This window comes from Cebus imitator, unplaced genomic scaffold (genome assembly GCF_001604975.1).
Source record: "Cebus imitator isolate Cc_AM_T3 unplaced genomic scaffold, Cebus_imitator-1.0 Scaffold462, whole genome shotgun sequence".
In the NCBI taxonomy this organism is placed as follows: domain Eukaryota; kingdom Metazoa; phylum Chordata; class Mammalia; order Primates; family Cebidae; genus Cebus; species Cebus imitator.
Genome location: NW_016107777.1, coordinates 1,280,651 through 1,293,797, shown reverse-complemented (window position 1 = coordinate 1,293,797; position 13,147 = coordinate 1,280,651). Strand labels below are relative to the sequence as shown.

At 36.0% G+C, this 13,147-nt stretch overlaps 1 protein-coding gene across 7 annotated transcripts in view; it reads left to right on the top strand.

Annotated features, from left to right (window-relative positions):
- SPOCK3 (SPARC (osteonectin), cwcv and kazal like domains proteoglycan 3) overlaps positions 1-13,147 on the top strand; it is a 547,888-nt gene that overhangs the window by 313,899 nt on the left and 220,842 nt on the right. For 5 of the 7 annotated variants that reach the window (XM_037732657.1, XM_017512129.2, XM_017512127.2 and 2 more), the window contains one exon: positions 2,175-2,183. The exons of the other annotated variants lie outside the window; for them this stretch is intronic. In XM_037732657.1, the coding sequence (XP_037588585.1) occupies positions 2,175-2,183 (9 nt within the window). The remainder of the gene's footprint in view (positions 1-2,174; positions 2,184-13,147) is intronic. 7 annotated transcript variants of the gene reach the window in all.

The window sequence follows — 13,147 nt, the reverse complement described above, 5'->3', positions numbered from 1 at the left end:
AGGAATATCTCACAGAACTCAAAGAGCAGAAATGATTCTGGCCTCAGGAATAAACTTGAGCCAAAAACTTGAATCATATCAAAACACTTGATATCTGCATTTTTCTTCTTCAATTTTTCTTCTTAAAAGGAAATGACATCTTCGTTTCTTTGCCCATGACTACCAAATTTATATATGTATATCCAAATTCAAGAGACAAGTTGAACAGGCCAAACGAAAAATACATTTTATTTTTACGACTCCCGCTAAATTATCCTCCCAAAGGTTTCTTCAATTAATATTTCAATCATCAGATTTTGAGAGTGCTGAATTCTGTGTTGTCCTCAGATTATATGCTTATAATTTTTGTACATTTCTATGGGTGCCAATGTATTATATGCACTCATGTTTTAAAATTTTGCAGATTTTTTTTTTTTATTTCATGGGTGAGACTCACATTTAAAGGTTTTTTTTTAAAAATTGATGTTTTAAAATGTTGTGAATTTTTTGGATATACATGTAATTAGATTATTTTTTGCTTCACCAAGCTGATGGTTTTTAAAATGTTTTCTTCTTTTATCGTATGATTATATCATTTGCCTATCTTTCCATATTTATCCATTTTTTAACATTATGAGTACATTTATTTCAGCAAATGTAAAACTCTAAATCTACAACTGCCAGATTACTTAGCCTTAGGAACAATAATGGCCATCTCTCATCCTATCTACAAGCTGTGTTGGATCCAATCATCTAATATGTGATCAATTCTCCTCAGCCCTTGAGTCTTCCTATGGCATGGTACCTGGCTTCATTCCCCTAATTCACTTCCCTGTCCCCTGAAAGACTGACCAGACAGGATTTGTTAATACCTGATCCCTCCTGTGCCTGCCCACTGCAAGGGTTTTTCTCCTGTTATTCTTTGCACATAAATATTCTCCTGCATCCTCCACTTATCAGTGTTCACCCTATTCTGGGCACAAGCACAATTTGTCACATTCAGATCCCAAGCATTGATTTAGCTTATCTGACTAAACTGGGAGGGACCTCTCTTGTTTTAACAATTCCAAATCCAGTTGTCACACTCTGGGAAGGAGCTGAGAACTAAAGGTACCTGAGAAGCCCCTTTGTTTCTATGGCATCGTTTGAGTAGCTGTGCTTCACTCTCAGACTCACTGCCAAAGCTGCTAAGACTGATTCTTTTATATTCTGGGGTAATGAATATTCTGAGAGGGCAGACACATCTCTCCATCCTTCAGAGTAAATTCCAAGTGCTTGATATTCAGTGAATTTTTTATGATGTTCCTCCCTAAAGTTATTCCTCCTCCTTCTATATCTCATAGAAATTTATATCCCTCATTTCAGCCTTTCGTTATAATATGAGTGATGCCTACCATCTGCTAGGGTCTATAACTCTCCTTGTCTTTTTTATCTTTGCATTCTCCACATCACCTGCACAAAAGCTTGCTTTGATGTTAAAGTATAACAATTCCCAAAATAAGAGAAATAAAATTGTTAAAAAAAAGTATCGTTCAGTTATCACGGGATTTTATTTTTCAAATCAATAATTCCCATATTGTTTAATGTTTTATAATGAGTAATACTACTTTCACAGTCAGAAAAATAAAACTGTGTATGTGTTATTAGGTTTGTATTATAGGAGTAACATTATGAAAGAGCTCCAAAAATCATTAAATCTAATTAGAGTAAATTGTTTCAATTATTAGTCTAGTATGCTTTTATCGTGTTTCATTTTGAAAATAACTATAAAGGGGAAATGGAAAATTTTTAATTTTTTGTGCCTAATCCCTTAATTAAATTCTATGTGAATATTTCCTTTATTATTTTGACATATATATGGTACACATAAAATAGTTTACTGTAATTTTAATAGTATTGCTGGACTTTAGTAAATAATATCTCAGCTATAGCTCTACAAGGTCTAAAAATTGTGGTTATATTATTAAGTAAAGATAGCATTTCACATTTTTTCCAGTTATGTTTCTCTCTCTTATTTTCCAGAGTCCTTGAGAATTCAGTCTTTGAGCTCACCTTCCCAGTTAGCCTAGTTTTCTCATTTCTCTCATAAGCATTAATTAGTTGAAAAAAGTCATTGGCTGTATTTTCTAACATATTCACATTTTTCTTGATCACTCCTTATTTCCTTTCCTATTTTTTTGCTTCATTAACTTAAGAGGAGCCAGGTAAGCAATATCAAACGAACAATCCACATTTGCAATAACAACATTTCACACATTCTAAAGTCATTAACATGTAATTAATGCTATTTTTATCGCATCAATTGGATGCTTGACAATGTTTATAAATAAAAATCAATCTCTTTGTAACTAGTTTTCATTGAATATAAAATGTTATCAAAGCCATAACATTTTTTAAGCCTGTCTCTCTCTTCCCTTCTGCAACATATTTACTGACTTTATGTTCAAAAAAAGGAGGAAAGACTTTCTGTCTTGGTTGTCCCTTTCATGTGCCTATGGAGCATTTGCTGAAGGAATGCAGTTTTCAGTTCTGGTTTCCATTAGTAAACAAAGCAGACCAAAATGTCTGCCATCACAAACCGTAGGTTCTAGCAGAAGGAGACAGCCAGTTGCAAAACAAAGACATTTTCACTTAAATATTACATTCTCCATGTGGACTTTCATAATCACCTAAAGTTGCAGCCCTTCCTCATTCATGATGTCCATTTTCCTATTGCCTGATTATTCTCCATAGACCTTTATTTCCTTTCTTATATTTTATTATGGAGTTAAGATATAGGAGAAAAGGATCACTCTAGTTGCTTTTTCTCAGAAAATACTGAGGGGTCAAGGACAAGATGGAGTCAGGGAGACCTGTGAGGAACTACTGCAGTAACACGAGGAGAGATGACAATGGCTTAATCCAGATTAGTGGTGGAGTAGGTGTATTCATTTGTTCTCACATTGCTACAAAGAGATGCCTGAACCTGCTTAATTATAAGAAAAGAGGTTCAATTGGCTCGCAGTTCTGCAGACTATACAGGAAGCACAGCGGGATGTGCTTCGGGGGAGGCCTCAGGAAGCTTCAAATCATGGCAGAAAGCAGAGGGGGAGCAGGCACATCACATAGAGAAAGCAGGAGCAAGGGGGCAAAGGTGAAAGATGCCATCCACTTTTAAACAGCCAGACCTCAAAGAGCACACTCACTATTGTGAGGATAGCACCAAGGCGGATGCAGTGAAGCCATTCCTGAGAAACCCTCCCCCATTGTCCAGTCATCTCCCACCCACCTCTACCCCCAGCATCAGGATTACATCTCAGTGAGATTTCGGCAGGGACATGCATCCCAACTATATCATTCTGCCTCTGGCCCCTCCCAAATCGCATGTCCTTCTCACATAATTTCTAAATACAATTATGCCTTCCCAGTAATCCCTATATCCTTCACCTGTTCCAGCGTTAACTCAAATTCCAAAGTCTCATCAGAGACAAAGCTAGTGTCTTCCACCTATGAGCCCATAAATCAAAAGCAAATTGGTTACTTCCAAGATAAAATGAGGGTAAAGGCATTGCATAATTACTCCCATTCCAAAAGAGAGAAATTGGCCAAAAGAAAGAGGCTATAGGCCCCATGCAAGTCCGAAACACCGCAGGGCAGTCATTAAATCTTATAACTACAAAGTAATCTCTTTGTAATCCATGTCCAACATCCAGTGTGCACTGATGCAAGGAGTGGGCTCACAAGGCTTTGGACACTGTCTCTACTAAGTGATGGATTCAGAAGATATTTTCAAGAAAGAGCCACCACTGCTGCCGTAGACTGTGAAAACAAAGAAGAGTCAAAGAAGGCTCCAAGATTTTTGCTTGAGCAACTAGAATGATGGAGTTGCAAATAACTGAGATGGGGAAGAATGAAGGGGAGGCACATTTAGGGAATAAGGAAGTAGGAGTTCAGGCTGATAGATTATTACTAAAGGGTAGCATACTTTGAGAGAGAGTGGAGAGTCAGTGTTGCAGGAAAATAATGCATGAGTTCAGGGCCCACTAGAATTTAATGGTCCTCAGTTTAAAGTGAGACAAAATATTCACATGATGTGGGGGTTTTGTTTTTGCATTGATGATTGTTTTCTCTTTTGACATAGGGTTTGGGTCTGTCACCCAGGCTGGAGTGCAGTGCAGATCTCGATTCACTGCAACTTCCACCTCCTGGGCTCAAGAGATCCCCCCACCTCAGCCTCTCAGTAGCTGAGACTACAGGCACCTGGCACCGTGCCTGGATTTTTGTATTTTCGTGAGAGACAGCATTTCACCATGTTGGCCAGACTAATCTCAAACTCCTGAGCTCAAGGGATCTGCTTGTCTATGCCTCCAAAATTGCTGGGATTACAGGCGTGAGCCACCACTCCTGGCCGTGTTTTCTTTTAAACATATACAACTGTATGAGGGCAAGGGCAGAGCTGGGACATCACTAATGTTATATGATGAAGTGAACATTATGATAATGTTTTCAGGGGAGTGAGTTTAATCATGATTTGTGTACTCTAAACTGGGTAAGTTGAGAAGGAAGAAACGAGCATGGTGAGGGGGACTGAGAAGATTCTGGTGGAGCGGAAGAACTGTGGGCTTAGACGTGAGATCATGGAGATTCTACAGTTTTTGGTAATACGGTAGTCTCCCCTTTACCTATGATTCTTCTTTTTGTGGTTTCAGTTACCCATGTTCAACTGCATTCTAAAGATATTAAATGGAAAATTTCAGAAATAAACAATATATAAGTGTTAACTGGCTTCCTGCCCTGGGTAGTGTGGTGAAGTCTCGTACCTTCTTGTTCTGTGAATGCTCCTTCTGTCCAGGGTTCCCAAGCTGTGTGTGCTACTTACCCACTAGTCAATTAGTAGCTGGTATGATTATTGGATCCACTGTTGAGGTATTACAGTGGGTGTGTTCAGGTAACCCTTATTTTACCTCACAGTGCACCCAAAGTGCAAGCACAATGTTGCTGGCATATTGCTATAATTGCTCCATTTTAACTATTAACTATTGTTGTTTATCTCTTACTGTGCCTAATTTATACATCAAATTTTATCACATATGTATCTATAGAAAAAGCATTGTGTGTATGTGTGCGTGTGTGCATGTGTGTGTGCGTGCATGTGTGTGTGTGTGTGTGTGCGTATACCTATGTGGTTTAATATTATTAAAGGTTTCAGGCATCTGCTTGGGGGCTTGGCACATAACCCCCAAAATAATGAGGGACTACTGTAACATGAACTAATGTATAACCATAGAAGTGAGTGGCTGAATTTGGGTGGAGGAAAAGATCATTGTTATTAAAAGTAATGGAAGTATCTTCTATATAGATATTAAACTCACCAAGACCTTTTGGAGTTAGGGACAACGTACCAGGAACAAAAGCCATTGAGGAATAATGAGAGTACAGCATCTGTAGAAGACTATAAAGAGGAAGGATGGTAAAATTTTATGACGTGAGATTCAAAAGTGAACACTTTCCAGAGAAAATGACAGAAGAGAGGAGAGAGAGAGACATCTATCCGGCTTCTCAGCTCATGATAGTAGTCACATAAGAGCGGGGGATAAAAGTCATTGCTTGAAAGGGTCGAAGAAACAGTGTGTTCAGGGCACATATAAGTTGGGTTAGAACAAGAAAGTAGAGGTAATAAATATAGTTATAAATTATATATTTGTATATATTTGTAAAAGAAAACTTTATTACTAATTTATATTTATTTCTTTTATGAAATACCCAAATGGTGCTGATGAGCTACTGACGTGCTGAAATGCATAGAGGTCTATTTAATCCGTGGTAGTTATGGCTTTGAGTGCCTATTGGAATGGCAAATTAGTAATATAGCAGGCAGCCCAAGGGAGTGAGCAAGAATACTTAATTAAAGTAAATATAGGTGCTACGACAATACAATATTCTTTAAAAATGTATTGATATGTTTTCTTAGACATAGAAACTTATACATTTTTCTGTTTAACCCAGAAATATTAACAAAGGGGCTTTCATATATTTGTACGCTAATTAAAAATATAATTTATGTGAATCATGAACTTATATATCAGTGATTTCACTTAATAGTTTCCTGGATTAAAAAAAAAATAAGAACCTTGAAGCAGGAGTTAACAGTAGAAAGGATTTCTGTGAACATATAATAGTTACTGTAAATTCTTGTTGTCCAGAAGTAGTAAACAAGGACGAGACTCAGAAAGTTATGCTGTGTGAAAGAAGACAGCTCCAAAAGACCATGTATTGAATGATTTAATTTATATGGAATATTCAGGAAGAGCATAGCTACGGATACAGAAAGTAGATGATTGGCTGCCTAGAGCAGGGGCTGGGGGATGGAGAGTAGCTGCCCAGTAGGCACTGAGAATCATTTGGGATAACAGAAAAATTTGATTGAATTTGGATTGTGGTGAATATTTATTTAAAACCATTAACTTGTATAGTTAAAAATGAATACATTTTAAGGTCCATATATTATGACTTGATAGAAACATAGACCAATGGAACAGAACAGAGAGCCCAAAATAAATTCACACATTTACAGCCAACTGATTTTTGACAAAGGTGCCAAGAACACACAAGGGAAAAGGACAGTTGCTTCAATAAATGATGTTGGAAAAACTGGATATCCACATGCAGAATAGGAAAATCAGATGCTTGTCTCTCAACATATACAAAAATAAACTTAAATGGATTAAGACTGAAATGTAAGACCAGAAACTATGAAACTACTAGAAAAAAAATCATAGGGGAAAAGTTCCATGATGTTGGTCTAGGCAAGAATTGTTTTGAATAAGACTTCAAAAGCATAGGCAACAAAGCAAGACAGACAGATGGGGTGATATCCACTCTAAGCTTCCGTACAGAAAGAAAACAATTAACAGAGTGAATAGACAACCCACAAAATCTGAGACTATATTTGCAAAGTATATATTTGATGAGGGGTTAATGTACAAAAATATTAGTTTGCTTCAACTTATTTTGTAAGGAACTCAGATAACTCAATAGAAAACAACCTTATTTAAAAATGGGCAAAATACTGGAATGTATATTTCTCAAAAGAAGACATACTGATGGCCAACAGATATATGAAAAAATGCTTAACATACTAATCAGGAAATACAAATCAAAACCACAATGATATATCATTTTACTCCAGTTGTAATGGCTATTGTATAATAGTTAGAAGATAAAAAATTTTTGTGAAGAATTGAAGAAAAGGGATCTCTCACACACTGTTGGTAAGAATACAAATTAGTACTGCCATTATGGAAAATAGTGTTGTGATTCCTCAAAAAATATATAAAACTTAAATTACCATATGATCCAGCAATCCTATTACTGGATTATATATTCAAAGGAAATGAAATCAGTAGGTAAATTAATATCTGCACTGCCATGTTTATTGCACCACTATTCACAATAACTAAGATATAGAATCAATCTAGGTGTTCATCAACAGATAAATGAGTAAAGGAAATGTTGTGTATATGCACAACAGAATACTATTCGACCATGAAAACATCCTGTCATTTGCAACAACAGGGATGAACCTGGCGGACATTATGTCAAGTGAAATAAGCCAGGCACAGAAAGACAAATACCACATGTTCCCACTCATATGTGGACTTTCAGAAAGTTGAGCCTGTAGAAGGAAGTATAAGACAGGTTACCAGGTTACCAAAGGCTGGGAAAAGTGGTAAGGAGGAAGGACTAGGGAGAGGTTTAACAATAGGTACAAATTTACAGCTAGTTGGGAGATATAAGTTCTGGTGTTGTAATACCCATTAGGCTGACTATAGTTAACAATGATGTTATTCTACATTTCAAAAACCTGGAAGAGAGTAATATGAATGTTCTCACCATAAAAAAAAAATCTGATAAATGTTTGAGGAGGTGGATATGCTAATTACCATTATTTGATCATTAAACAATGCATACATGCATCAAAACATCCCACTGCAACTCATAAATCTGTGCTATTGTGATGTGTCAATTGGAAATAAAATTTTTAATGGAAAGAAAATAAGTAACACACCGAATGTTTTACTGCAATATTTAAGCAACAAAAATAGGATGAAAAACTAAATTTAGTGCTACTGAGTTTTAGCAGGAAAAACGTTATTTTTTTTTTGATTGCCAGTGATATTTTAATTGGAATAGTAATATGTTACATTCTTAGATCCAATAATCTCATTCGTGAGAATGTTTCCTTAGGAAGATTATTTTCAAAGGAGGCAAAAGTTACATGCCTAACTTTGCTGCTATTGGGAAAAAATGCTTTAGTAAGCAAAGTTCTGTAGAGTGTTACAATGAATGAACATTCCAGAAATTATGCAATATTTGTGCTACAGAATTTTTGCAACATGATCACACTCTAAAAGTTTAGAAAACCCGTGTGCAGTATTCGAAAGGTGATATAATCAGTATGTTAAACTATAAATATATATTCATTAGCACAAAAATTCAAAAGTTAAGAAAAAACATGGGGCTGTTAGTTGACTGTAATTGCAATATGATTTCTATGTAAGAAGTAATGCAAAGTAATAGAAGATGAAAAGATTGTGAGTTGTTATTTCAGGAGCACAAACAAATTAGTTTTACATGATAAAAGAATGGATATTTCTAATTTCTTTAAAAAAAATAGGGTCTGAAATCTGGTCATTATGGGAGAGGTATAATGCTCATTGGCATTTTAGAATAAATTTTAAAGAAACTTGGTATAGTTACCTTAGAGATGACAAATTGAGAAAATTGTTGTCCATTTTAAAATATTTTTGGGTTTTTCCTAGGTAATATGGATTGTTTTTTACTAAACACTTTCATTTGTTCATTCAAGAATTCATCTGTGGTGTGCCAGATGCTGTTATAGGTGCTATTTGTGAGAAAACAGAACTAGACACCGTTCCTGTCCATGCTGTACTTACATTATAGTACAAAGAGAAAATCTAAAAGCATTAACAATTATTCACAAAGTAACTAGGATATTTTTTAAAGGAAAAAGTGCTATAAACAATGTAGAGTAGGAGAAGAGGGATCTGGGATGCCAAGAACAGAGGGCAGGAGCAGAACACAGCAAGAGGATGATGGTCAGGAAAAGCTCCATTGTGAAGATAATAGTTAAGCCAAGATTTGAAATGCTGAGGAAGCTAATGAATTGGCTGTCTGGGAAAGAGTATTTGGGGCAGAAAGAAAAGCTAGGGCAAAAGACTTGTGGCAGCACACTTCCACAGGAATATAGGAGCCTGCTCATGGAGCAGCACAAAGGCCATGCACTGGAGCAGTTCAAGCCTAGGGGGATAAATCAGATTTGCTCTGAAAATAAGACAGAGCCTGATTATCTAAGATGCTGTACACTTTTGTAAGGATGTTTGCTTTTGCTCTGAATGGAATGGGGAGCAATTGCAAGGTCTTGAACAGAGGAGTATATGGCCTGAGTTACGTTTTGAGATGATGACTCTGGCAACTGTGTCAAAAACATACAGTAAGCTGTGGAGGCTTGGACAGTAAATGACAATTTAGTCTCCAAACTGGGACATTTTTATGAGCAAAACAGGGATAACCAAACGAATTAGGAATGTCCCAGATAAACAGGGGATATGGTTATCATAGTTGTTCATGGTCCTGACCAATAAATAATGAATATAGTTTTTAAAAGATGAAAGAAGTTTTTGCAGAGTTGGTTAGGGTAGACACCTTATTGAAAGTGGTTTAAGAAATAATAGGAGGTTCCTTCTCTTTTAATACTTCTGAGCAGTTAATCCCTGAAGACTTTAAGTGGAGCAGAGTATGGGAGGTTGTCACATCAGGCGGGGAAGGTGGGAAGGCTCAGAATGAAATATCAATTCCCCTGTAGGGTAAGGAGGGAATACTACATAGAATCACACAGGACTGTGATTCTGTGGGAGGTTTTGGAGCCTGAACAGTAGGAGCAAAGTGAACTTACTAAGGAACACCTACTCTGAGATGTCAACTATGCCCACTGAGAGATGGTCTTGTGCAGAGGATCAGGGTCCAACTAGGGGTGCCATCTAAGCCTGAGATACTGGTGGTCGATTGGAGCGAGGAGGGTATCTGCACAGGACACAGAATGATTTGGGGGGGTGGGAAATAAGTGTTGATGGCCGTATGTTTATGAGTGATAGGAACAAGAAGGACAACAGTGTGAAGCTGTAGGCAGAGTCTATATGGGAAACTGGTTAAATCGGAGGATCTGTCTAACAGATAATATATGAAAGAAAATCAGAGCCTGGTTTCTTGTTTTGGAACAGGGTTACAAACATGAAAGAGAGTAAATCATAATAAATCCCAAAGTGTTAGATTAGAGTCACCATGATTTATAATTTTGAAAACCTATAGTTATAAAAGTGAATATAGATGTAAATATAGGTATTTATATGTATATATGGATGTACATAAATGAATATATTTTCTATATCTATTCACTGAAGAGTGCCAGGGCATAATTATATCTCAAGTGTAATAAGTGCACCTGGTTCATAGGTCTCGGTTTCTACATAGCACCCTCTACCAGAGACCAGGACTTCTTGCAGTAATGGTTGAATCTAAACTGAAAGATTAGAACAGTATGAACCAAGAATATCTTATTGTTCCAGACAGCAAGGACGTACTCAAATATTGATAGTGGTATATCAAAAGGATACAGAAGTCAGTGTGAAGGGCCGGCAACAGAAGAGATGGAAGAATTCAAGCACCATAATAATGATGGCACCAAATTATAACCCACTGAATACAATTAGAAATCATATCAGTAATATAAATAAATGAGTGAATAAAATGAAAATTTGATGAGAAATGGAAGTACTTCCACCACAAATACTTTTGAACTACAAAGGGAAATGAGTAATTTTACCGTGAAGAATACTGGAAGATACCACCATAATCTAGTGATAGAAGTTAATGTCGCTCTCAAAGGAAAAAATGAAATCATGAGCCACGTGAGAAGTTGTGACAAAAACAATATGTAATTTCTGTGATACTCCTGCCAAAGTTGCATAACCTCAATCTAATCATTAAGAAACAACAGATAAACCCAAACCAAAAAACATTCTGCAATATAATTGGCCTATAATGTTTAAAGGCATAAAAGTTATGAAAGCCTCCCCTCCCTCAAGAAGAAAAGAGCACTGAAGAACTGTAATGTTTCAGATTAAAGAGGACATTTTAAAGTGTTAACTATATACAAAATGTATGATTCTGAATGACATTCATTTGCTAACAAGGGCATTATCCGGACAATGAGCAGAAGTCAAATGAGGGTTAGACAGGAGTGATGTATTAATCTTATGTCTTCATTCAGATGGTTGCACTGTTGTTATGGAGGAGATATGTCTTTGTAAGAAATACAGACATATTGGGGGAATGATAGGATATTATATCAGCAATGGATATTCATATCTCAGTATAGTCCCCTCCCTTTGAGGTTAAAAAAAAGGCTATTCTCTGTTTTTAAGAGTATTTTCTGTACTTTTTAATTTTTTCAACTTTTTTTGAGACAGAGTCTTGCTCCGTCACCCAGGCTGGAGGACAAAGGCGCAATCCTGGCTCACTGCAACCTTCACTTCCCAGGTTCAAGTGATTCTCCTGCTTCAGCCTCCCGAGTAGCTGGCACTACAAGCACAGGCCACTACGCCCGGCTAATTTTTGTATTATTAGCAGAGGCAGGGTTTCACCATTGTTGGACAGGCTGGTCTTCAGCTCCAGATCTCAAGTGATTCACCCATCTCAGCCTACCAAAGTGCTGGAATTATTGGCATGAGACACTGCACCCAGCCTATTTTTTAATTTACATAAAATTTCATGTATTTATTATGTATCACATAATGCTTTAAAGTATATATGCATGTGGAAGACTTACATCTAGCTAAAGGAAGTGCAGTTTACATGAAAAGTATATGACTACTTTAGGTAATTGTCATAGCAAGCCACAAGAAATAAGAATATACTTTTGATTAATACTCTGAAATATGTCAAAATGATATCTCATGTAAGCAAAATAAAAATACATGATGTACATTTCAGTTTTACTTACAGAAACATTTTTCTCCTCCAATTCATTATCTTTTCACTGAAATGTAAAAAACTGAACAATCACTTGAGGTTTTTAACCTGAGTGTTCTGTGTTTTCATGGTATGTCTTCTTTTTGTCAAATTTTAATTTAACCTTGCACTAAATAATGTCATCAAGTTCCAAAACATTCTGACTTTTTACTATTATGTCTCTTTTTTATATTAAATATTATGTCTCTTTTTAGCTTACTTTATGTCTGTAGATGTGCATGGCTCAATGTGTTTTCTCACTGCCTGGGGATTCCCAAAGAAATGTGTATGACCAGTGGCTATGAATGGTTGGAAATCAGTGTTTTCATATGGGTGGACGTTAAACAGATATCTATCCTCCAAATACATTGGAATTGGTTCAGCAACTTTACAGAAGCCATTATCACTTTATCATTCTTAAAAATTCTCAGCACTAGGATTTGAAGTATGATATAAAATGTTTTCTAATTCCTGTGTTCTTGCACATGTTAATGTAATGCTTTTAAAGAACAAACTGTCAAGAAAATCAAATAGAAAATTTTTGAAAATTTTGTTAAAATGGCACAAACACATAGACAAAAAAAAAAAACAACTATTTACATGGAATGCAATGTTTTCTTCCCTCTCGATATGGAAGAAAAGAAGACAGAATATGTGCACACATTTTTTTCCCAAACTAGTATAAACAGCTTCTACATGTCAAAGTTTTACATAATGATGATTCCAAAGTGGCTTAAAATTGCAACAAGTCACTTTCATTAAGCCATGAATATTGAATAGCAATTATTGCTAATAGACTTTTTATAAGACACCATTTACAGTACAGCTGCTAAGTTGCTATAAATTCTGCCTGAATGTATCATGCAAATATCAACACCTGTGATGCTTTCTAAGTGTTAGGCCAAATTCCATAGGGTATTCTTAGTTTAATCTTTCTGCCCCATTGCTTTTGAGTTTTTTGCTTATTTGCATTTTTGTTTTTTGCATTTTACATCAATAGAATAGTATCAATTTATTAAAGTATATATATACTGTCCTGTGAAAACTGGGGAAAAGGATTTCTCAATATTTGCAGAGGTCATGTCTCCTTTACCAGGTT